The 25,535-nt window shown below is 36.8% G+C and overlaps 1 protein-coding gene across 1 annotated transcript in view; it reads left to right on the forward strand.

The window, feature by feature from the left end:
- The first annotated feature begins 15,221 nt into the window (after positions 1 to 15,221).
- zfpm2a (zinc finger protein, FOG family member 2a) overlaps positions 15,222 to 25,535 on the forward strand; it is a 165,216-nt gene continuing 154,902 nt past the window's right edge. The window contains exon 1 of the mRNA XM_046833397.1: positions 15,222 to 15,540. Coding sequence (XP_046689353.1) covers positions 15,501 to 15,540 — 40 coding nt within the window. The 5' untranslated portion in view covers positions 15,222 to 15,500. The remainder of the gene's footprint in view (positions 15,541 to 25,535) is intronic.

Here is a 25,535-nt window from a genome sequence, read left to right on the forward strand (position 1 = left end):
GAGCACTTTTGTACTTTTACCTAAGTAGTCCTGCTGTTTTGCAAGAATTGTACTGTATATTTACAGCAATATTACTTGTTTTGCTGGTGATGGAGATGAACTCTACCTTTATGTACATTTAATAGTTAAAGTCAATGGGAAAAATGAGGCATTCTTCAGATGTCTTATTTAGAAACTGTCTGATAATATGAGAAAATGTGCAGGAAATTATTGTATATCGTATATTATAAATATCCACATTTTCTTACTGTACTTTAGATACATTTACATGGTATACATTTACACCATATTGTTAAAGATAAAGTCTAATAAAGATTATTGGTGCATACCATAGAGAGAAAACAACTGGACATTGTTAAGAAGCAAACTGAATAAACGCGTCTGAATAATGGACTGACTGGTTTTATATCCTGACTGATACTTGATCATCAAAAGAATCAAAGTAATGATTTTAGTCTCATATTCCATCAGTATATACGGACAAATGCTTGTGGACTCCTGACCATAAGATTCTTATGTGCTTTTCGATTATAATAACCTTCACTCTTCTGGAAAGATGTTTCAGTAGATTTTTAGGAGGAGATTTGTGCTCTTTCAGCCAAAAGGGTGTTACTGAGGTCACATAATGATGTTGGTTGAGGAGGCCTGGGGTTCATCAGCGTTCCAATTTATCCCAAATGTGTTCAGTAGGGTTGGTTGTCAAATCCCTTAAAGCTGGACACTCAAGATTTTCCACTCCAACCAATGTAAAGCATATGTAGGGAAAATGTAATGCTACCACATCCAAAGACATCCAATATAATTGTGTGCCTTTAACTTTGTGGTAACAGTTTGGGGAAGACCCACATATTGCTGGAAGAGTCTGGTGTCAATACTTTTGTCCATATGTTGTCAACAAAGGTAGTAGTCTTCTGAGACAAAGCTTTGTTTTTGATGCTCGACCAGTATCTAATTTTGGACTGTCAAGACATTTACAGTATGTATGTATGTCTTTTAGTTTATACTGTCCTACTACTACAGTGATCACATGGGAACATTTGTGGTCATTTATTTGTTAATTTATTATTCATATATTGTCTTATATTGTATTGTATAATTTACTGAGATCCTCAGGGGTAATACTGAGAATAACAAACATATTCTTTGATTATAATTATGACTAAGCTATAATAAACAGTGTTAAAAGGGTTTTATTTCTTAATATGGACTGCAACAAAAAAAAAATGTATCTGTCCCAGATTCCTACAGAATTCGATGTATGCCTGCTATAAGCATGTACAGGGTGTTAAGAGCTATACTGTAGTATTTAGCGACCTTATTTTCATGCATGGTGCACCATCCCATTTTTTTCTTTTACTGTGCATTTTCCAGGATGTAGGCTGGGACTACGCGAACCTCATGAATGGCCTCCAAGATGCCCAGATCTCACTTAATGTGATTTTTTTGGTGGGGCTACGCAAAAGAGTAGGTGTACAGGACAAAGGTGCACACACTGGAGAACTTGGAGGCACAGAACAAATTCAGGAGGTTCTCAGTAATATCCCAAACGACATCCTTCAGAAGACTGTGCATTCCATTCCTGGCCGTTTGAGGAAACTGGTTGACGCCACCTGTATGTAATAAAGTACATGTACAATTATTTTCAGTACATACACACCCACCCTGTAGAATGAGATTTGGGTCTTCTTTCCTCCATATTGTTGTGATATTGTACGTTGAATGTATTACAAAGCCCATTCTACAGTCCTCAGCTAAGTCCTCTATTGTGATATTGACTGCCCATAACCTCATCTTGGTCATGTGACACCCCTCTTGTTCCATAACCACCTATTACTCATGCTGGGATTATGAAGGTAGGGTCATTCATTAGCATTCATTCTAATTACCCCATAATTAGGCCACATTATTCGGTAATTGAAATCACTACTTGACACCATGTGCTCTGTTTTTAGTCTGCGGTTTCGACGTTCGATTCAGGAAGCAGTGTGTGTCGTAGACGAGCGGCGCAGACTGCACATCACGCATGGATACAGATGACATCGATCAGATGGCGACGCGTTCGAGAGAGAAACTTCACACTTCGCTCAGATAACACAATCAAATTAGCAAACACATCCATCTGGTACAAGTCACTGGGAAAAAGGAAAAAAATGGCAATATAAAAGTGTATATTGAAGTACGGTACGTTCGCATTTTGTTTTATTTCATGTCTTTTTTTGGCAGCGTGACATCACAACATTAGCTCCTCTTCATTTTTATGACGGTCGTATCTCACAATCATTGCAGGGCTTTTATTCAAAAGCTCAGTAATGTAATAAACCGTATGCGTTTATAGATTATGAAGGTAAAGTGGATTCAATTTGATTCAAGACATTTAAATCTTACAAGACACCCTGTTCAAGGTCAGGTTTCCCAATACATATGTTCATATTTTGTCTGCAAATTTAGACTATTTCTGAGACAAAGCTTTGTTTTTGATGCTCCACCAATATCTCATTGTAGATTTCCCAGACACGTACTGTATCTCACTTTCAATTTATACTGTCCTTCTACTACAGTGTTTATAATGGAACATCTTCGGTCATTTTCTTAGTTCATTTATTATTCATATATTGTCATATATTGTATTGTATAATTTACTGAGATCCTCAGGGGTTATAATGAGAATAATAGACATAGCCATTAATTATAATTATGACTAAACTATAATTAGAGCTATTATTAACCCATTTAGTCCGAACAGTGTTTAAAGCATTTACTTTCTAAATATGGACTACAACAACATTTTTACTCTCCATAAACATGTTCAGTGAATTTTAGGTCTTGTTTCCTCATATTGTTTGATATTGTTGGATCGTGGCCTTTTAGACAATACAATACAATAGGAGTTCTCAAAGTGAGTTTTGTGGGTCCCTGGGGGTGCTGTTTATCACTGCAAGCTACTACAAATCACATAGTTCCAATGGTATCTTTGAGTACAAGTTGTAATAAACATACATTAAATCAGTTTAATAATATCATCCTTGAAAGATTTTTTCCACTGTAAGGGGCCACAACAAACCTCAACAAACATTAGCAATACAGTACTGCAAAACAGTAAACATACACATATAGTAAGGATATCTAATTATTTTGGACATCAAAGGGATAAATCTATCCCATACAACATGGAAAATGCTGGAACTGGATTTGAAAAAGTATTTTTTGTTTTTGGGGAAATAGAAATGTTGCACTCATTCGTTTGGAAAAAAAAAAGTGAATAATGATGCTTTAATTTTTTATTTATTTACTATTGAAAGCAAATAAAAAGGAGAAAATAGTTTTCTATTGTTTTTGATCACACCAAAAATTTTTGAAACTTTAGAATTCATTTATATATTTTTTCTACTCATTTAATGATACAAAGTGCAATAATCAAAATCTTTTTAATCAAATTTAATCAATAATCAATATTTAATCAATAATCAAATTCCAAATGCAATCAATACCATAAAATACACAATATTTCCAATCTAACAATCCTAACCTGGAGGTAAAAGTGAATTTCACTGGTGGAAGAAATGTCCACTATGGAGCCATTTGCACAAATGCTAAATAATATGATGCAAACTAGAGCAACTTGTATAGAGATTGTAGAAAATCTAGTAGAACGTGGTAGGGCAGGGCAGGGTGGGGTTAGGCATGGTAGGGTGGGAACAGGTTGTTCTGTAATGAGGGTCTGACAATTTTGTGCACAGCATAACATTCACTGCCACTCTCTTGTCTTTAGAAAGCACATAGTAAACCTGAACTTCTTTGAGCAAAACCAGAATGTTCCATGAAGCCACTGATTGGTTATGTGCTGATAGTTCTTTACATAGTTATTTCATCATTTCACCAGCTTTTTTAAAACAAAAAAAGACAATAAAGGAACCGTGCACAGACTTTTGACAGGATTTGAGTATATCTATGCTTTGTTATGAGTAAAAAATGGGATTAGCCCAAAAGACTGCTGTGTTGTTGTGTGCTGTAAAAATTGCCAGTAATTATCCTGGCATTAATGTTGATTTGTGGCTCAGCTAGGTTTATATACATTCAAGCATCTCTCACACTGAATGAACTCGAAAAGATGTCTGGACGTGTTTCAGCGCTTCACCAAGACCACAGGTTTTTTGAACCTCTAAAGTATAAACTTCTACTCAAAGAGGGATCGTGTTTGTTTTAAGCACAATGTCTTATTTACCGATTCTGGCAAAATGTTTACTGTGTTCACTTCAATCAAAACTATCTTCATTGCACAAAAATGCAATTTCTGATATTGATAACGTTACTGGAACCCTGAGGCGATATCAATATGCATCTGTTTTCTTTAAACACTGCTCGACGTGATTTTTTAATATCTTTGAATATATATACCTAAATCTTTGTTTCATTTATTTTATACCAGTCTTTTACAAGCATTCAAGGTACTAAAGCATTCAGACCCTGTACATTCAGACTGTGTAACACACACACACACACACACACACACACACACACACACACACACACACACAAACTTGCTGTTTGCACTAAATGTTGTTTGCACACGAGCATTTTATGTAGTGTCCTAATTTGGGTTATCTAGTGTTCATTTGTTAATTAATTTCTGTTGTTTCATGTAGCATAATGGTCCTGCAGGAACGCTGTTTCGATTGATCACATAATACAATGTATACGGCTTTAATGGCAATAAAAGGCACTCGACTTACACATAAAAACGCATAAACAGAATCAAATCAAGCGTAAAAATGTCCTTATCAGGCAACGTTTCCACTTCCAGAAATGTTTTTCAAATCCAGTCCATTTCTTATGGGATTTTTTTGTTGTTGTTTTCAGAATCTGAAATGATTAGTTATCCCATAATGCATTGCTGTAAACCCTTGCGCTGCCCTAATTGCCTGGTCAGAGTACAATTCTGTAAAAATAAAAAATACAGGGTTTTGTGCTGCAAAACTGTAAATGTATATAAGTGCAATTCAGTGTCTTTTACCATGAAGTCCATAATGTAAAAAAGATGAAGAGAGAGTGCTGCTGTGCTTTTGGGAATCTTTAGCCAAAAGTCCATTTTTTCATTCCTCTCACAGTAAGGACACACAAAAGCACCCTGAGTTTATACTATCCGTTTCTAAAAATGCTAGAACTGGCTACTAAGAGAGCCTTAATTGATTTTATGAGGACAGTTAAACACTGAGGTTCGAATAAGCAAGGATTTCCGACTCCCAGAATGCAGAAGAGAAAGAAGGCGATGGGGACTGGATGTGAAACGATGAGAAATGGAGAGAAAAAGGAGCAAAAGAGATGAGAGAAGAGGGATGAGTGGTTGTGCGGATGGCCGGCGGGTTGGCACGGCATGGTGCGGCTTGGCAGGCTGGGTGGCGGAGCGGGCACGCTCTCAGACATCTGTTTGCGCTCGGCTGCTGCCGACGCCATCGGAAAAAATAAGGGGGGGCTGTCGCAGCCATGACCAGCGGGAACGTGGCACACCGATATTGCCCTCCTGCAAGCCGATGCCGCTGTGATGCCAGTGCGTCTCTCTGCGTAGCATACCTTGCGCTGGCATGGCACCTCAAAGCAAACAGAAGAGCAAATTATTGGGAGAGGAGCGCAAGGCGAGCCACGCGGGGGGCTCCATTTGATGACATTTTCTTAGTGGTGTTGGTAGTGATGCTTTGCTCAGTGCTGTAGTTAATCTATTTCTGTATCTTTTCCTTATTCTTTCTTTCTTTCTTTCTTTCTTTCTTTCTTTCTTTCTTTCTTTCTTTCTTTCTTTTTCATCTTTACCATTAGACCTTGAGTCGTGTCTGCCTCGGAGCAGACGGGCAGGCGTGGATGGCCTTGACACGGCCCACTCCTCCAGCTGTCTGTGTGACCAAACACACACTTGCGTGCACACACACACACACACACACACACACACACACACACACACACACACACACACACACTCATCCTCTCTCTACCTCTGTCCTCGCCACCCCTGGATGGACGCCAGTCCCCCTAATGCCAGTTGGTGCGCTCGTCGTACAGCATGACAGCAAATGGCAGATCTTCAAGGCATTCTGCTGATGCTGCTCTTAAGCCAGGATGGCAGCGTTTGATTTTCACATGATTGCCTTCTGCGTTGGAACGGACCGCGACACGCTAATCCTACCGTTACAACACGATCCCGTGCAGAATTTGAAGGATTTTTACACAAAATGCTACAATCGAGCGTGCCGTTATAGAACAAATATATAGATTTCTCTTATACCACAGAGACCGTGACTGTTACATAAAACCTAGCTGACCGGTCCTAAAAAACACATTTGTTACATTACTGTTGCTTCCATACCCTCTCACTTTTTACACTATATGCACAAAAGTTTGTGGACTTGAAATCAATATTTGTACAAGCTTTCGTACATCCCATTTCACATTAGGTCCCTATTTGCACTATTACAATCTCCACTCTTTGGGAAGATGATTCACTAGATTGGATATGTGTGGTCATTCAGCTGTAAATGTGTTAGTAAAGTCAGGAACTGATGTAGGTGAGGTTATGAGGCCTGGGGTTCAGTCAGTGTTCCAATTCATCCCTAAGTTCAGTAGGGTTGAGGTCAGAGCTCTATAGCAGGTCACCAAATATCTTCCACTTTAACCCATGTAAAGCATTTCTTCATGGAGCTCACTTTGTGCACAGGGGCTTCGTTATGCCAGAACAGGACTGGGTCTGGTAGATCAGGTGAAAGTAAAATGTATTCTACCACATCCCAAGACACCTTTACAATCGTGTGCCTCCATGTTTGTGGTAACAGTTTGGGGAAGAACCAATATGGCTGGAATAGGGTTACCAGTGGTTTTGTTTATTTACCGATAATAATAGGGAAAATAATACATAGGGTAAATAATTTTTACAAAAGAAAAGTTTCTGAAAGTTTAAAGTGAAGTCAAGTAGGTTTTGAGGTTTCAAGTTCAATTGTCATATTGTATGTACAGATGTCAGTGACAGTTTGTACAATGCTTAAGTGAGGCTACAGGCAAACTAGAGCAAACGACATCAAATATTAAACTTAAACAGAATAGGGAATAAGAAAAAAACCCTGCATATGTGTATATATATATATATATATATATATATATATATATATATATATATATATATATATATATATATTTTTTTTTTTTTTTAATAAGTAATATAATATATAGTATAAGTAATAATAATAATTGTTATTCCAACAATATACAGTACACAGTGAAACAAAGCAACATTCCCCCAGGACTAAGGTTCTACATCAGACAACATAAATTAACAAAAAAGCAACACAGAAGTACACAAAACTCAAAATTAACAACGGAAAGTGCAACATTTGTTAAGAAAGAATAAGTTCAAAATCATAAAGAATAAAAAACAGCTTTGCAGTCAAATGAATACTGATTGATGTCTGCACCTAATACAGAAACCTTATATTTTATATAATATAATACAACATACAAATCCTTGTGTGAATGGTTACTATACAATGCAGCAAATTATTGTTGATATAGTAATTTAATTGACACCTGATAACCAATCACATGTGCATATTCTTTGTGTTTTGCATAGAAATCAAATCAATATGATTCGCTTGCTGAATTTCTATTTAAAATAATCAGGCTGTAATTGTTGTTGAAAAAACACAGCGGGAGTTTAGTGGAAAAACTAACCTCATGTGACCCCAAACTTTACTTGATCATTAAAGTAAAAAGATTTCTGCTTGGGTAACCTTCATTGTGCGTATCTTCTAAACCAGATGCTTACTGACAAGTTTTCTGAAAGGCAACAAATCAACAAACAAGAATACAAACCAATAAACAGATCCGAATACAAGTCCTCAGAGTGCTAAACAAATACAGATACACCATTACACTCCTACTGCATGTCAATATGATTTGGCAACGCTAATGAATTCATCATCACATTAAATTCTCCCAGGTTTCCCCTTTAGAAATGTCCACCCCTCAACACACACTCACACACATGCACACACACAGTGACACGGCAAACACACACTGTATGTTCTTTAGATTACCACAAGAGTGAACTGCATGCTACTGATTTCCCCAGCGATGGGAACAGTATCATGTTAATTATATCAACCATCTGGTCCAGCCCATGGTACAGGCATCCTCCACCCCAAACAGATTTGTACCTGTCAGGCCCAGTGGCCATGGAAATAAAGTCCAACTTGTCCTGAGGGATTTAACACAGGAGTGTGGAGGGGACTGGGAGGGGTGGAAATGACTCTGGACCTTATACAACTGGACTTTGGTGGGTTTTAAAGAACAACAGTTGAAAGCGAATACGTTTAAAATATATCAGCTGTGTTTGTTTCAGAAATGGAAAATGATTCGAAACCAACTGGGAGTGTTTAAGGTGATGCTCTCTCAAGCATTTAGCAATAATGCTTGCTCTGCAGTGCTGTTAGGGGAAGTCAGGCTGGATTTTACTGTATATTGTATATTGTTTAATTATAATAGAACATTTTTATTCAAATAATAATAAAAAAGAAAATCAAAATGTATTAATAAATACACACACATACATAAATATAAATAAAAAGAATTAAGTAAATAATGATGTTTCTGTTAGAATGAACAAACAGATAAATGAAATAAATATTTTTATTATGCATTTTTTTTTGTAAAAATACAAATAGATCAACTATATATAAACAAGAAATGAGTAAGAATGAGTTTTCTGTATTAAATAAAAATTAACCAACAAATAAATGAAGAAATGTGACATATATATATATATATATATATATATATATATATATATATATACATACATACATACATACATACATACATATACACACACACACACACACACACACACACACACACACACACACACACACACATTTCAATTATGTACAAAAATTCTACTTTTTGTACTGTATATAGTGTCAAATTTTTAAACATGCATAAAATAAAATAAATATGAAATATATAATAACATTATGACCATCGCTGACCACACCCCCCTACCTTCAACTATTTTCTATAAGAATCCCCTTCAAATAAAATCCCAAACCTCTTTTTTCACTAATATTACTGCAACATCTGTGGATTTGAAATATAAATTTTTATTCAAATTCACCGGCTGTGAACACCCAATGTTTCCTTTGTCCATATGTGCATCACACCACTATTATAAAACCTACGAATTATAAAACCTCGTATAGCCCATGGATTCATTTCAGCCAGCTGTGAAAAACAAATCGCGACAGAATGTTCGGCGGTTAAAGGGTTCTGGATATTTCTGATGCTTGTATGAAAGTACATTGGCTTTTATATATGGCTTGTTCATCTCAGCCTGAAATTATATCTCATTTAGCAGCACTGTATGATTCGTTTATTGTTTTAAAAAGATTTGAGGTTTCTAGAAGTGGTACAAGAATGTGGCTTCTAGCCTGTGATCCAACCTTGAGCGGTGGAGAAAAGAGGGTGGTGAAGGTGATAAGAAAATATAACCAGGAGTGAGTTCATAAATTTGGAGGCATTTTATAATACCGGTGCATTCTGATGACCTATAACAATACAAGGTCAATTAACATACAGACTTTTATATTAAACCACACACACACACACACACACACACACACACACACACACACACACACACATATATATATATATATATATATATATATATATATATATATATATATATATATATATATATATATATATATATATATTTATTTATTTATTTATTTATTTATTTATTTTATTATTATTTTTTTTTTTTTCCAGAATGACTCATTTGCAATCTAAAAAAACAACATTATTTTAGGCTGCTGAATTGTTGAAACTGATTCATCAGATCTTCAGTAATCTTCCATAACCAACTTCCCATCTTAACCTGACTCATACAGGAGCTTTACATTCAAAAAACTAATACTGAACAAATTCAAATAAAATATGTTGATGTAAAAAATTAAATGTCAAATTATTGTGTTGTATATAATTATATGGAAGGAGTCTCCAGTGTCAGTCACTTTTTTACTTCTGATATAATTTTTTTTGTCTTATTACTTAATTATAGACAGGAAATAAAAGGGGGTGATGGTAAGTGAAATTCCGTTCATAGCTGCTATAACGTGACACAAGAACAAGTTTTTTCCATGACATTAAATGCAACTATTTGAAAAGTGGAAAACGGTTAAAAATTATGACGTGTTGTGAGTTGAAAACCCGGCACTTTTAAGCTCCCACTGGGCTTAGTTGTATAAATAAGATAATAGTAATCACTCTGGATAAGATCATCTTCCAAGTCTTATAAATGTGAATGTAATGTATTTACAAGGGAAATGAAAAACTTAAAAAAAAAAACACTGACATAGGAGTTGACTATGAATGTAGAGTAAAATGTATTTAGTGGAAATTCAAAAAGTATAGGTCATGTGGATTTATTACACAAACTAAAAACATCAAAAACTTCAACGAATGGTTTGAATGTGCCGGGATTTCCTACTGTACCACAGCTGTTTTTGGGAGTCTTGTTAATGAGAAACTGACACAATACAAGCAAAATAATATATATCATAAATGATTTTCTATTTAGCTAGATGATTAAATGATATATATTGCATGAATGGTAGTTGCCCCTTGTTTGGACTTTGGGTAATAAAAATATAAAGTTTGGCTCTTGAGAAACCAACATATGTAGTGTCTTTTGAGTTTTATGTCATCTGGGAAGTGTTTTAAAAATGTGTTAAAAATAGTGATATCGAAAAGTCTTTGGAAAAAGGAAGCTGTATTGATCTAATCTATTGTGAGTAATGCATTTTTTTAAGCTACAGATTTTTTCGTTAAATCACTTGGTTGATCAAAACATCAAAACAAACATGACTAAAAATGTTTACAACAATGCCTCAACTAGGAACTAGAAACTTCCCACTTTGTCTCTTTAGCAAGACATTAGCAAACAACATCTAATCAAATGTTAGATAGACAAAGTCTCACTTCCACACATCCAACTCTGACTTTATTTGGCTGTCACTCTTTATACCTGTTTCTCTTCTGTGGACCAAATTATAAACATTGAAGAGAATGAGAAAGACTTGAAAAAAAAACCTATATATCATTATCAGTTGATTTCTGACATGCAGCTTAGCGATCGTTAGTTTTAGGTTAGTTTGCCTGTACCGAGTTGTTGTTGTAGTCAAAAAGATTAATTAAAATCACTACAATTTCATTTGCAGATTTATAGAAATCCACATGTAGACATGTCTAACAAGAAGCCCGGTGCAACAGCGACCAGGAAAACCCGTATCCCTCCATAACTCAAACACACAACCACCCACCTCCTGGTGTGACTCAGTAGACATTCAAAATGCAGGCCATGTGACACCAAATTTTAAAACCAATGTATAGTACAGGAAATACAAGCAAACATGGGATCGTGGGTTGAGTAAAACAGTATCCATGTTTACAGCAGCAGTCCTTATAAACAAGAGTCTCTGCTAAAACAAGGTTGAGAGTCGGTTATGAACAGTTTATTTTTTTTGTTTTTCTACCAAACTCAAGGCAGTTTGAGATTGAAGTCCATTCTGAAGTTGGACAAACACCAAACTCCAAGCCACAGATGGTGAACGGAGCCTGTTTCTGTTACTTTTAGATCCTGTAGCTAAAAGAGAGACAGAGAGAAAGAGAAGCTGAGAGACTTTGCCTCATGCCAGCTTGTTCTGGGTAAGGGAAGCCGAGGCAGACTGGCACGAGGCAGATAAAAGCCTTCCTCAAGGTGCAGCACTGTTGACTAGTTTTAACCCCCTCGAAATTATGCCGTCGTTTCTTCACTCCGTTCCAAAGTCCCCGAATTGGGTTACAAGATAATTTCACAGGCGACTTGCTCGTCTTACTTGGCAGTTCAACTGGCTAATTGAAGGAGGCGATTTCCAGGCCCTGCCTCTGTTTAAGGAATGATACTTCAAATCTGAGTAATGACGATAAAAGGGATTTGCCATGACGTGGATGTTGCCGGATTTCTTCTACTATATATGAAGCCAAACACGAGGGGGAAAAAAGTCTTCAGGCTCAGGATGTGTGTGTGTGTGTGTGTGTGTGTGTGTGTGTGTGTGTGTGGGTTGGTGTGTTGGTATGTAGGAGAAACGTAATTAACTTTTTTTTGTTCCTTTGTTTTTATTTTGTAGAAAATTCTTGCAAAAGTTTGGTGATGCCAGATTGAAAACCATAACGGTTTTGCCTCATGATGTGGGCATTCTGAATGGAAACAAATTAGCCAACTGAATTTTCTTTTCATAATAATAATAATAATAATAATAATAATAATAATAATAATAATAATAATAATAATAATAATGTATTATTTATTTATTTATTTATTTATTTATCTATTTGTATTATGTAATTATCTATTTATTTATATTTTATCAGAAAAAGTTATATGTAATTATGTTTATATATATATATATATATATATTTTTTTTCCCTGACCTAATAATGCATAATTTATTAAATAAAAATCTCTAATAAATTCTGTACTAAAAAAGGGTGCTAAGTCCCACACAAAAACTTGATTTAAAATAATTTAAAAAAAATTAAAAATACACTGAAATGTTTCACTACCTTTTTAAGTTTTGAATAGTATAATCAATATGTGCATGGATGAATATTGATGCTTTATAAAAATGTATGTTTAATATTAGTGAAACCAAACTAAACATAAAGCATAAAGACAAAATAAGCTTGTAAATTTTTTTTAAGTAATTATGTTGTTTTAAATTAATGGAAAATAGAACTATTGCTATGTTTCCACAGGGACGGTTTTAATTGCCGGATGTGTGCACCATGGTGGATTTTGGTGGTTTATTTGAGACTTGGCGCATTAGTAAAACAAAAGTTTTGTGATTAAAATGTATATTTTAGTGGAGTTTAATCATTTTTTTATATTTGAGTAAAAAACGGATGCTGTGAATAAATGTGTGTTGTGTTGAAGGTTATAATTTGACCTCTTTATATTTATTTATTGATATTTTTAATAAAAATGGTCACAGAAATGCACACTGCATTAATCACGCGTTAATAAACTTTGTGCCTTTAAAATTAATTTGCATTCAAAGCAGAAGATTTTGAGAGGACTAAATAATGGACGAAACTCCAACTTGTCACAACATCCATGGCCTTATTTGCACAATTTTTTTAGAATAGTTAAAAAGAAGGATTAGGGTTCATGATAATTTGATAGATATCAATCAGTGTTTGACTCATTAATATCATTCTATTAATAGATTGGTGTGCTGAGAGTAACATTAGAGTTTTTTTTACATAAACTGAGTTGATTAAGCAAAGAGTCTTGTGATAAAAATGACAATAGGAACATTATAGCCATAATAAATAATAGCACTTTGAACACTTAAGTACATTTGAAGGAAAATACTTTTGTTCTTTTACTCCAGTGAAAGTTTACAGGGAGCATTTTTACTTTTACTGTAATAATATTTTATCTACTGTATCTCTATTTAACTTAAGTACATGGTTTGTGTACTTTATCCACCACTGAGATTTAATACAGTAGCTGTTTTTCCCTCCACAATTACTATAAGAGAAGATGAAATTGATCTGGTCGCAGATACACTTACAGAGCCATTCGCAAGACGGACTTCTCAAGAACAGCTGGACATCGTGAGAAAACAGTTGTTAAGCTTTTTTATGAACCATTTATAATTTTGAGGGTTTTTTTTCCTGTAGAATTTGCACAACACACAATTTGCCTTAATTTCAAACCCACAGGGAACCGTAAAGAAAAAATGCACAAAAAAGCAGTGAGAACCCAGGTTTATTTTATGAGATTAATATTGATGCTTCTGTTAGAGATGATGTAAAGTATGCAGGCAGTGCAGCTGCGGCTGCAGTGAAAGGAGACTGTTTGTATAGTGTTAAGTGGGTTTTTGCTTTAGAAGCTGTGTTATTGTTTAAAATTTATGGTTTCCATAACCGTGACATCATAATGAAGGTATTAAGAGGTGGATTAATTGACAGGTAGGACGCTAAAGGCCTACGTGTGAAATGTACGGCCTTCCACTAGTATAAGCGATGATTATCTCTCTCGTCTCTGCAAATGTTTTTTTAAGCTCTTTAGCAATTAAACAAATATAATATTATTTCTATTTTCTTGATTATTCTAAGTGTATGTGTTTATGTATGGACGTATTATTATTATTATTATCAATAGTATTATAATATAGTACCTTCTTCATAATTCTTTATAATAAAATGAGGTGTTTGTATAGGTTTAACAATAAAATAGATGTTTAAAAAAGCCAACAAACAAACAAAAACAACAATGATCTTTTTTGTAATTACAAAATTCGTTTTTTTTCTATCTATCTATCTATCTATCTATCTATCTATCTATCTATCTATCTATCTATCTATCTATCTATCTATCTATCTATCTATCTATCTATCCATCCATCCATCCATCCATCCATCCATCCATCCATCCATCCATCTGTTTTGGTCAGCGGAGTGTTAATTGGATGTTATATGGTGCCTCCTGTGTAGTCTATAGTTCAGAATGAATAATGTTAACATAACAAACAAACAGGCAGACAAACAGACAGACAACCAGGCAGACAAACAGAGACAAACAGACAGACAGACAAAAAGACCAACAAACAGACAGACAGTCAGACCTACAGATAGACAAAGACACAGATGGACAGACAGACAGACAGACACAGACAGATAGACACACAGACAAAGACAGACAGACAGACACAGACAGACAGACAGACAGGCAGACAGACAGACAGACACACACAGATGGACAGGCAGACAGACAGATAGACACACAGACACACAGACAGATAGACACACAGACAAAGATAGACAGACAGACAGACAGACAGACAGACAGACAGACAGATACACACAGACACAGACAGACGGACAGGCAGACAGACAGACACAGACAGACAGACAGACAGACAGACAGACAGACACAGACACACAGACAGACACACAGACAGGCAGACAGACAGACAGACAGACACGCAGACAGACAGACAGACAGACTACTATAATCTACTGTAAATCCATGGTATAATTATGTTGTCAGTATTTGGACCGCACGCGCAGTTTAAAGTAAAGTTCGTATACGGTGCGCGGTGAGGCCCAAACCTTATCTTCAAAAACAAAACCGCGAAACGCCTTCACCTCCTCAGTCAGTTCCGGCGGAGCGGCGCACCGTGCAGCGTCCCTCCCTCACTCCCTTACCTCAGAGAGAGCGAGAGAGAGAGAGAGAGAGAGAGAGAGAGAGAGAGAGAAGGAGGAGTAGGAGGAGAGGCACAAGAAGAAACAGTGCGCACGACACACACGCCTTCACTCCCTTCTCTCCCCTCCCGCTCTTCTTCAGCGACTCTCCGGCTCTTGGATGCACCGTCGCCCGGCTCGGTGTCCCCGTTAGCACCGGCTTCCCAGCAGCCATGTCCCGCAGAAAGCAGAGCAACCCGCGGCAGATTAAACGTAAGTGCCTTCCTTTTATTTACTCCTGTTTCATAATTCGGGTTCAGCTCCGTTTATCTCGAACAGAAAAAAGTTGGTTTAGAAAGAAATGAAGGAGAAAAGAAAAGCGGACAAGTTGCTGAGAGCTGAGACTCTGTGCAGGTGCTGCTGCTGCTGCTGCTGTTTGTTTATTTGTTTGTTTATTTGTTAGTTTTGTTTTTCTGTGTGGATTAAACCTGCAACACTGTGTTACAGTTCAGTAGTGTGTAAAATCCGGGCATCATTTCAGAGTCCAACAAAGACTTTATTTTATTTTATTTTATTATTTTTATATATTGTATATATTTATTTATTATTTAATTGTAATATAAACTTTAAAAAATAAGTATTTATGCTGGAGGAGTTGAAAGCCTAGTGGTCACGTGCTGTGGAGGAAACGACCTATTTAAATACATTTATAGAATGGAGAACTCACACACACACACACACACACACACACACACACACACACACACACACAGAAACATATCATTGGGAGATGAGAAAACTTCAGCGATGATGATGATGATGATGATGCTAATAATAATAACAATAATAATAATAATCAAAATTATGATTGTATTATATGATAATCAAGAATATAATACAATGAAATTAGTAGTATTACTATCATTATTTAATTGTATTATTATTATTTTTATTATTATTATAAACACTTCATTATGGCAATACAAAAACTGAATTATAATAATATTTTTCCTTTTCCTATTATTATTATTATTATTATTATTATTATTATTATTATGACCACTACATTTCACATCTGTTTGATTTTGCAAAATCAATGTAAAACTATTTTCCTTGGTTTTTAATTTTTTTTATTTTGTACCTCGATCTTCTAAAACGCTCAGAAACAATCACGTAAAACAGCTAAAAGATGTTTAGACTTTTTTCTTTTATCATCATCCGTTTCTTGCAACTAATCTCAGATATGAAATATACAAATAATTGTGTATAAAATGCCTTTTTTTTATTGAAGTTTATTAATTTAGTGCGTTAGGCTTGTGATCGAGTGATTGGTGAGATTAGATGCACTTAGATGCTTTTGTCATGTTTGATGTTTGGCCTTAAAGGGAGCGTGTGTGTGTGTGTGTGTGTGTGTGTGTGTGTGTGTTTTATGTGTTCTGGGTTGTTTTGAGGACAGGTTAATCTCTCCCGCAGGACTCCTTGAGTCCTCTGTCCTTTTGCTGATTGTGTTACAGTAGACTTGAAGCTGTAGAAAGTCTATCTGTGTGTGTGTGTGTGTGTGTGTGTGTGCACGTGTGTGTACTGGTTTGTTTGGAGGGACAGGTTAAACTCACCCGCAGGACTCCTCGACTCTGTGCTCTCACTGATCGTGTTACAGTAGTCTTGAAGCTGTATAAGTGTGTGTGTGTGTGTGTGTGTGTGTGTGTGTGTGTGTGTGTGTGTGTGTGTGTAAGTTTGCTTCCTACTTCTGTGTTTGCATTCAGACACGCGTACAGTCTGGATTCCGTGCATCAATTTGTTTCACGTAAAACGCATTCGATTTTTTGTGTGAACTGTTGTGTAAAAAAGCTCTAAAGTTTACCTCCGACTCGGAGATTTATTGGACGTGAAGTTCAGTGCTTTACGAATTGACAAGAACAAGGAGTCCGTATGAAATGCTCACAGCACCGACGTGAATCCGGAATACCAGACGGCGAGGACATGCTCTCGATCAGTAACGCTCCAGTCCATCTTTCTGATACGGCTGTGAGCAATTTCACTGTTAAATGTGTTTGGGATGATGAGATGAGGTGTAAAGAAGAAAGGGGAGTGCAATGATGTATAGTGGGACTAACACACTCACCCACACACCCACACACACACACACACACACACACACACAGAGTGTACGAGAGTCGTACGGCGTACAAAATCTAAAATAAAGGAGATATAATTTCATAGTAGAGGAAAGTCACCGCTGCAGAATCATCCTGAAGGACGAAAAAGAAAAAAAAAATCAAATGGCCCTGACACCCAGCACCTCATCATCATCATACCCCCAATCCCCCCCCTCTTCACACAACTTTCAGGCCGCCCGTTATCTTCAATTGTGATTCATGCAGCATTTTAATATTTTTGCTTATTCCTATCCCCCCGGGGTGGCTCTCGGAGCGGCGATAAAAAAAGGAGATGGCGAAAGAGCGCCATTAATTTGCTCCGATGGCCGGCGAGATAGAAGGCGATAATGGGAAAGATAGGAGCTGCCAGATATACCATCACAGGCCCCCCGATTATTACCATTAAAATTCCGGGCTGGCAATCTGCAGCCGCCTGATAATTCAGCCCTTCTCCGTTTCCACCACTTTGGATGATAAGGCAAAAAATAGTCACTCAGTGCTCCTTGATTAGCTCGCCTCGGATTTTCCGATAATGGCATGATAAATTATGTTTTTTTTTTTCTCTTTCTCCTTTCGTCACACCTTGATTTTTTTCCCCTTTGCATCTGATTTCTTTACTGTCTCTGACTATTATATCGTATTCATTGCGTGCCACAAATACTACGAATAATTTTTTCGAATAATAAATTTTTTTGATTTTTTTTAGAATGCGAATGGAAAGAGTTTATTTTTATTTGCGTGTTTTACAGGTTTGCAATAAATCAAATAAATATTTTTTTTTTGTATGCGCCTGTAAAAAAAAAATTATCTATAAACACAGAGACATACACAATTAAAGAACTATATATTTGTCTAATGTCTCCACTTACAATATATTCCAGTAACGACGTCATGGGAACGCATCTCCATCATGTCAAAATCCGACATTATCCCAATACATGCTATCTTGCAGTGAGTGTGTGTAAATGTGCAACATCGCCCCCATCGCTTCCTCTACTGTATTGCAGGTCTTTTACAAATTTTATCATCCTCTGCATCAGTTTCTTTGATACTGTTTTATTTCAGAAAAAGGCTGCACCCAGATGTGCACAGATGCCAGTTTTAGTCTGTTTTAATCCTGGAAAGCAGCCAAAAACATCAAAGACGCAACATGGATATGTGCGATAGAATGATGAACCCCGGTTTCATCGTTTCATTGAGGGAAAAGAAAGATATTCCAAGATATTTATTTCCAACCTCATCATTCTTTCCTTTTCATGCAGGAGCGTATGAGGCAGAAGGTCACGAGCATTAGCGTATGAAGGACTTGCACGTGCATGTAGATTTACACTGCAGCACTTCTGAAATCTCAACCCTGATTGGTCGATATGATCTGATCGTCGCTTGATTATTTTATTTATTTATTTTTTTTTTGTAAGCCAATGCAGGTCTCAGTACACTTTTACTGAAATGCGTTATTGTTTCTATAGTAAGTGTATAATCTAAGCCTAAATATGAGCAAATAGAGAAAGACATGAGAAAACCTATGAAAGGTGATTGGTTTTCTGTAAGTAGCACATTATTTAATATCGAAGGAAGGAGTTTCCAGTGTCAGCAAGTTTTCCGGGAAGCTGTAAGAAAACAGAGGCGTGCAAAGGAGCGGCGGTTGAAACCCAAACATTCTTTCTAAGTGAAATGTATTGATTTTTTAGTTATTCTACACAGGCACTAACACTAGAATATTTTTGAATTATAGAATATTTTCGTTTTTTTATGAAGTTGAAAAATAGTCGAGATGTTTGTATGTAAGCATTCGCAGTTCCAAAGGAATTTCCGTTTCTTTATGTTTCCGGATTCCACAATTTCTCCGATTCTAAACGTACAGTAACTCTAAACGGATAAAAAGCATGACGTCATCAGTGAACACGCAAACAATTGTAGACTTTAGGAAAGACAAAGAAATGCCTTCAGTATGGCAACATAACACTTGGTAGTGTCTGACTTGTGGTGTAACACACTGTATGGGCAAAAGCTTTGGGACACCTGATTTCATCAGTCATATGGTTCTTCACCAAGCTTCATTTCAACTAGGAGACCCAAACCTGTTTCAGCATGATGATGCCCCTGTGCACAAACCCCATGAAGATCTGCTTTGAATGGCTGGAAGTGGAAGATCTCCTGCTATAGAGCTCCAAACCTATTAAACACCTTTAGGATGAATGTGAAGGCTGACTGCCCCCCAGAACTCCTCATCTCACCTACATCAGTACCTGACTTTACTAACACCCTCGTGTCTGCATGAGCACAAAATCTCCACAACCACACTCCAAAATCTAACATCATGGAAGGAATTATACCAACAAATGAGGCTAAATGTGAAGGTGTCCACAAGATTCCTCCTTATACTGTATATCTCATGATGTTCTGCGCTTGGCACATGTAAACGGTTTATTCATTTATTGAACAATTGTTAAAAAGATTACTACATATTTGCGTATATCTCGGATAAATGTATCGCGGATATCAGCAATAATTTGATATTCGATAAAACCAAACGTTTTTGATCTCTCGGATTATTTCCTCAACCATAAAGAATACAGAATTGCTTCATTATACTTTTATTATCTGTTGGTACAATCTATTTTTTTTATTTATTTATTTTTTGTTTTTAAATTCTTCATAATCAGGCGAAAGGTCCCGGAATTCTGTAATATGAATAATAATAATTTTTTTGGGTATAATTTTTGAATATTTTTCTGCATCATTATGGTTTTTATTGTATTGAAATAGTAATAAATTAATAAATCATTTTAGATCAAATTCTACAGTTTGGGTTTAAAATCATTATAATTAGCCAATAATAATGATAATAATAATAGTAATGATGATTCTAATAATTATAATAATAATGCAAATATCTATTTACACACACGTATATGTGGATCGATAAATAGATCTTGGTATAATCATTTGGAAAAGTTAGAAAGTCCCCAGATTTTCCCCCAATTTTTTAAACACAACACATTCACACACACACACACACACACACACACACACACACACACACACACGGAAGTTCTCAATGCTTTATCACTATCAATTTCCAGCGATGCTCAGAACTGTGTGTACTGTAGATGATGGAAGAGCCAGGTGAAGTGCAGTAGTGCAGTAGTGCAGTGCAGTAGTGCAACGCAGTGTGAGCCCCTCTCTCGTGGTAATGGCGTGTGTAATAATCCGTCACTCTGACTTCATAGAGTCCGCGCTGTAACACACGAGCCGATGATGTCACGCCAGAGCGCAGCCGGGCCTGTCAGCTCACACTCACATCTCTGCATGGGATTTATCACACACAACTCCAAACGCCACTGCCAGAGTGTGTTGCTGACTCGGCTGCCAACGTGTCATTTTGTGGGGGTGTGTGTGAGTGTGTTTAAGATGCTTATTGTAATGGATGGGTTCCTATGTCAGAGCGGGTGGCACAATTCTGTCTGTGTGTGTGTGTGTGTGTGTGTGTGTGTGTGTGTGTGTGTGTGTGTGTGTGTGTGTAAGTGGTTAAGACGCTTATTATAATGGATGGATTCCTACGTCAAACGGATGTCATAACCGTGTGTGTGTGTTTAAGATGCTTATTGTAATGGATTGGATGTCAGGGTGGCATGATAGTGCTTCTGTGTGTGTGTGTGTGTGTGTGTGTGTGTGTGTGTGTGTGTGTGTGTGTGTGTGTGTGTGTGTGTGTGTGTGAGTGACTCATCCTAATAAACTGCAGGACTGACATCATTTTCAAACTATCAAACTATTTTATTTTATAAATTATTTTCTTCCTGCAATTTAATTTATTACCGGTAAATGTATTTGTAGCCCAAAGTGCATGTGTGTATTTATAATAATATTTAGGCATCAGGATATACAGACTTCCTTAGAAAATGACAGCAATATACAATAGCCCAAGTGTTAACTAAATAAAAAATAAATAAATAAATAAAAATCTATATTTGAATATCTGTTTTTAGTAATATCTTTCTAACTAATAATTTGCTAACATAACACAAAAATGGCCATCTCAAATGTCATCTAAAAAAAAAAAAAAAAAAAAGTGTGTATGTATGTATGTATGTATGTATGTATGTATATATATATATATATATATATATATATATATATATATATATATATATATATATATATATATATATATATACTGGATTGTGATTGGGTAGAAGTTTAGGTGTGAGTTCAGAGAGCACACAGGAAGTCCTGAATTCACTGCTTCTACACAATTGTAAATCCTAATTTGATAATCAAAAATGATAAATGGCAAACTGTACATATATATTTATATTTTATTTAATTATTTAAATAATTTCTCTCAGTTCTTTTTAAATTGTTGATATTTTGTTAATATAAAAAAGCAAACATTGTTTTTGCATTCAATATATTTAGTATAACTATACAATAAACATGTAATGAATAAATAAAAACCAGTAAATAAAAAATCAAGAAATAAAATGTTAGCAAGTTTGTTATTAGTTAAAGATAACATTTTCTTTTTTTTTTTTTTTTAAACTTAACACTACAAATATTTAGACCATCCCAGAAAAGTGTATGGTGACTTGATTGAGCTTGATATTTTAACACAATATTGATATGACATAATGTGTGAGCATTGCGATTGGATGAATTACTGAAATAAATCTGATTGGCTGGAGCAGAGGCAGTGCTTTGTGGAACCAGCTACACTTAACCAATGGGAGAAATGCGTCAGTAGTCCAAAAAAGAAATGTTATATGTGATGGGTAAACAAAAAGTTATGCACAAAGATATTTCTGGAACCACTTACAGTGACCACTGTAAATGTTTTGGGTTGTGCTCCCTTGATTATTTGTGAATTTTGTGTATTTCTTCGCAGCCCCATATTTCCAAATAGAGGTTACCAAATATGTTTTTTCCAAACAAAATGAACAAAGATGATGTGCATCGATTTCAACATCTGGTCCTCCGTGAAAGTGGCTCTCGTTCGACCAGAGATCGTGCTGGAGTGGCGCTTCCTACACCGCCGATGAGTCTCCCATCTCCATTTACGTCGCACCGAGTGCACTCGCTTCCCGGTGGCATCTGCTGACACCCAGCACGGGCTCAGCTCTCGCTCGGGGGAAAGCAGCGTCTCCCTCAGCGTCTGTGCGCTCGACAGGCCGCCATATTATCCCATGCAAATGAGCTATGCAAATGAGCTATGCAAATGCGAAGCCGAGCGCTATCAAGACAATTTGTCATTTTTTTATCTCACCCGCCTATTCATTTGAGATTATTTGTTTTTATTGTTATTATTATCACCGGCCGCCTGCTCTGCAGTGATGGCACGTCCGGTCGGAAAAACCCGAACGCTCGTGAGCGGCGTATTTCATAGGGGACGGTGTCAGGCACGCAGCTGGAAAAATTAAACGCCTGGTAGAAATATGTCTGCAATGTGCGATGGGATGTGCAGAGGGCGATGGGCAGCGGGCACTGCTTTCGAAAAGGTGATCGAGGTCACTTCCGGCCATAGTTTCCACTTTATCTTCCTTTTTCCTGAATTCGGCTGTAAAGAATCCCGTGAGTCAGAATCCTCTCACAATATATCCCCCAGCTCTATTTATAGCCCCTGCCTCCGTTTGCCCATCAGAGACTTTTCATAAGCATCTAACACGCTCGCAACATTCCCCAAAGCATTCGGATTCACGTTACTCATAAGTAATGCTGATTGCTAACGTCGTGAATACAGCTGTACGGATTCTGATGTGCTTTCTGAACATCCCATTCCACATTTAGTCGCCATTTGCTGGTGTATAAACCTCCACTCGTCTGGAAAGATGCTTCACTAGATTTTGTGGAGATGATCATTCACACCACAAGGGCGGTGGTATAGTCAGGTGCTGATGTAGGTGAGGTGAGGAGGCCTGGGGGTGCAGTCAGTGTTCCAATTTATTCGTGGAAATTCATTAAAAAGTTGGAGAAATGTATATAACTTGTATCATATACAAACATAAATATAAACATTTTGCAAACTAAGACAGATTTTTGGAAAAATGACATTTTTGACTTTAATTTAATTGTTGTATGTTGACACACAGCACAAGGATGTTTCGAACATAATTTTTTGTATATTTATGTAATTTACTTGAACACTCACCAAGATGGGCATTTTTTTGACATTTATTTTGTGTGCAGGATTCAAGAAATGACGTGTGTTATGTTATGGAGGAATGTGCAGTGCATGTAGGGGGCGTGGTCTCAATAAGGGTAGACGTTCTACTGAAATTGCATTAAATCTGGTTGTTTTAACTAAGATTACCCAGTTCATTCCGATTAATTCCTGTTAATTCCCAGATATTCCTGTTAATTCCCATTGAAAGTTTCCAGTTTGGAAAATGCCTGGATTTTTGCAACCCTGGTAGGTATGAGGTCAGAGCTCTATAGCAGGCCACTTTAGATCTTCCACTCCAACCCATGTAAAGCATATTTTCATAAAGCTGTGCTATTTTGATGTTGGAACATGTTTAGGTCTAGTGAAGGGAAAACGTAATGCTACGACATCCTATTTTTTTGTGGTTTAGGAAGAACCACATACGGCTGGAAAACTCTGGTGTCCACATACTTTTCTTCATATAGTGGATGTAGGGTTTGTAACGCATTATAAAGCAAGTAGCAGCCCGATGTGTCTGTTATTTATTATTCATTGCTCTGTTCATAACAACAGTTCACCATCTTCTACATGCTGACGATCATGCGCTCGTCCAACCAGACAGTCATCAGCAGAAGACATGTATATCATGCAAGTAAAGGTCAAGAGCTTCAGGTAATGTTCACATCTAGTGTTGGAGGCGATAATAATAAACTGACAGGAAAGCAGTAACTAAAAATAGCCACTCTGTTCACTTGTGATGAGTAGAAAAGCAACTAAGAACACACAAAACATCGATGTTGTACAGGATCTGGGGGAAGAAGTTTTCGTTCGGGTCAACCAAGAACAGGATTCTGAAAGCCACAGTGGGACGGACTAGAAGAAAATGTTTTCTTACTGTTTTCGTACTATTGCTGGACATGAAGGATCTAAAAAAAATCTTATCTTGACTGTTGATGTTTGGTTTTTTTTGCTCGAACTGCATTCTATGATTTTTTTAGAACAAATCAAATGTAATGCAGTGACTTGACTTAATTCCCGCATGCACAAGGCCGGTTTTCAACTTCTCTGATGTTTCAGAGACTAGGACCTCCACTCACGCGAGTGTTCACAGGCCTCGCACAGCACCCGACCACGTGAGCCGTAATAGTCATTTCCTCAGCCCAGGACTCAGCGGACGTTTTTGTTTTGCTCTAGGCTTTGATGTTTTGTTTGGCTGCGACTTTGACGTCTCGGACTGGAACAAAGGAAACTGGTGCGTTTGCATGTCGGTGGCACCCGCTGTGTGAAAGCTTGTAACACCAAAACACTGTACACTGTACAGGGAGGTTGTAGCTTATTTGGGCTTTGGATCCGAAGGTCATGAGTTCAAATCCCAGCCACGCCAAGCTGTCACTCCTGAGTCCCTAAACAAGGCCCTTAACCCCTTAGATGCTTAGTTGTGAGGTGTATGAGATAAAAGTCACTCTCGATAAGGGCATCTGCCATATGTCATAAACGTAAATAGAGTCTGACAGCGCTCAGGCATAACATTATGACAACCTGCCTGTTATTGTGTTGGTCTCCTTTTTGCTTCAAAACAATCTTGATTCGTGATTAACATCAATGCATCAATGACCCTGTCTCCGGTTTACCACTGTTCCTTCCTTGGAGTACTTTTGATACTGAGCACTGCAGATCGGAAACAGCCAACAAGAGCTGCAGTTTTGGAGATGCTCTGACCCAGTCGTCTAGACGTCACAATTCGTCCCTTGTCAAACTCGCTCAAATCTTTACGCTCGCCTGTTTTTCCCGCTTCTAACACGTCAACTTCGAGGACAGAATGTTCACTTGCTGCCTCCTACCAATTAACAGGTGCCATGATGGAGAGAGAAAGAGTTTTCTTTAAATTCTTGCCAGTCCTGTGATAGTCAGAAGTTCGCAACATCATAAGCAAAGATGTAAATGTAAACTTTGGATTGTCCGTCTCTGTTTGC

The sequence above is a fragment of the Silurus meridionalis genome, chromosome 21 (assembly GCF_014805685.1).
Source record: "Silurus meridionalis isolate SWU-2019-XX chromosome 21, ASM1480568v1, whole genome shotgun sequence".
NCBI lineage: Eukaryota > Metazoa > Chordata > Actinopteri > Siluriformes > Siluridae > Silurus > Silurus meridionalis.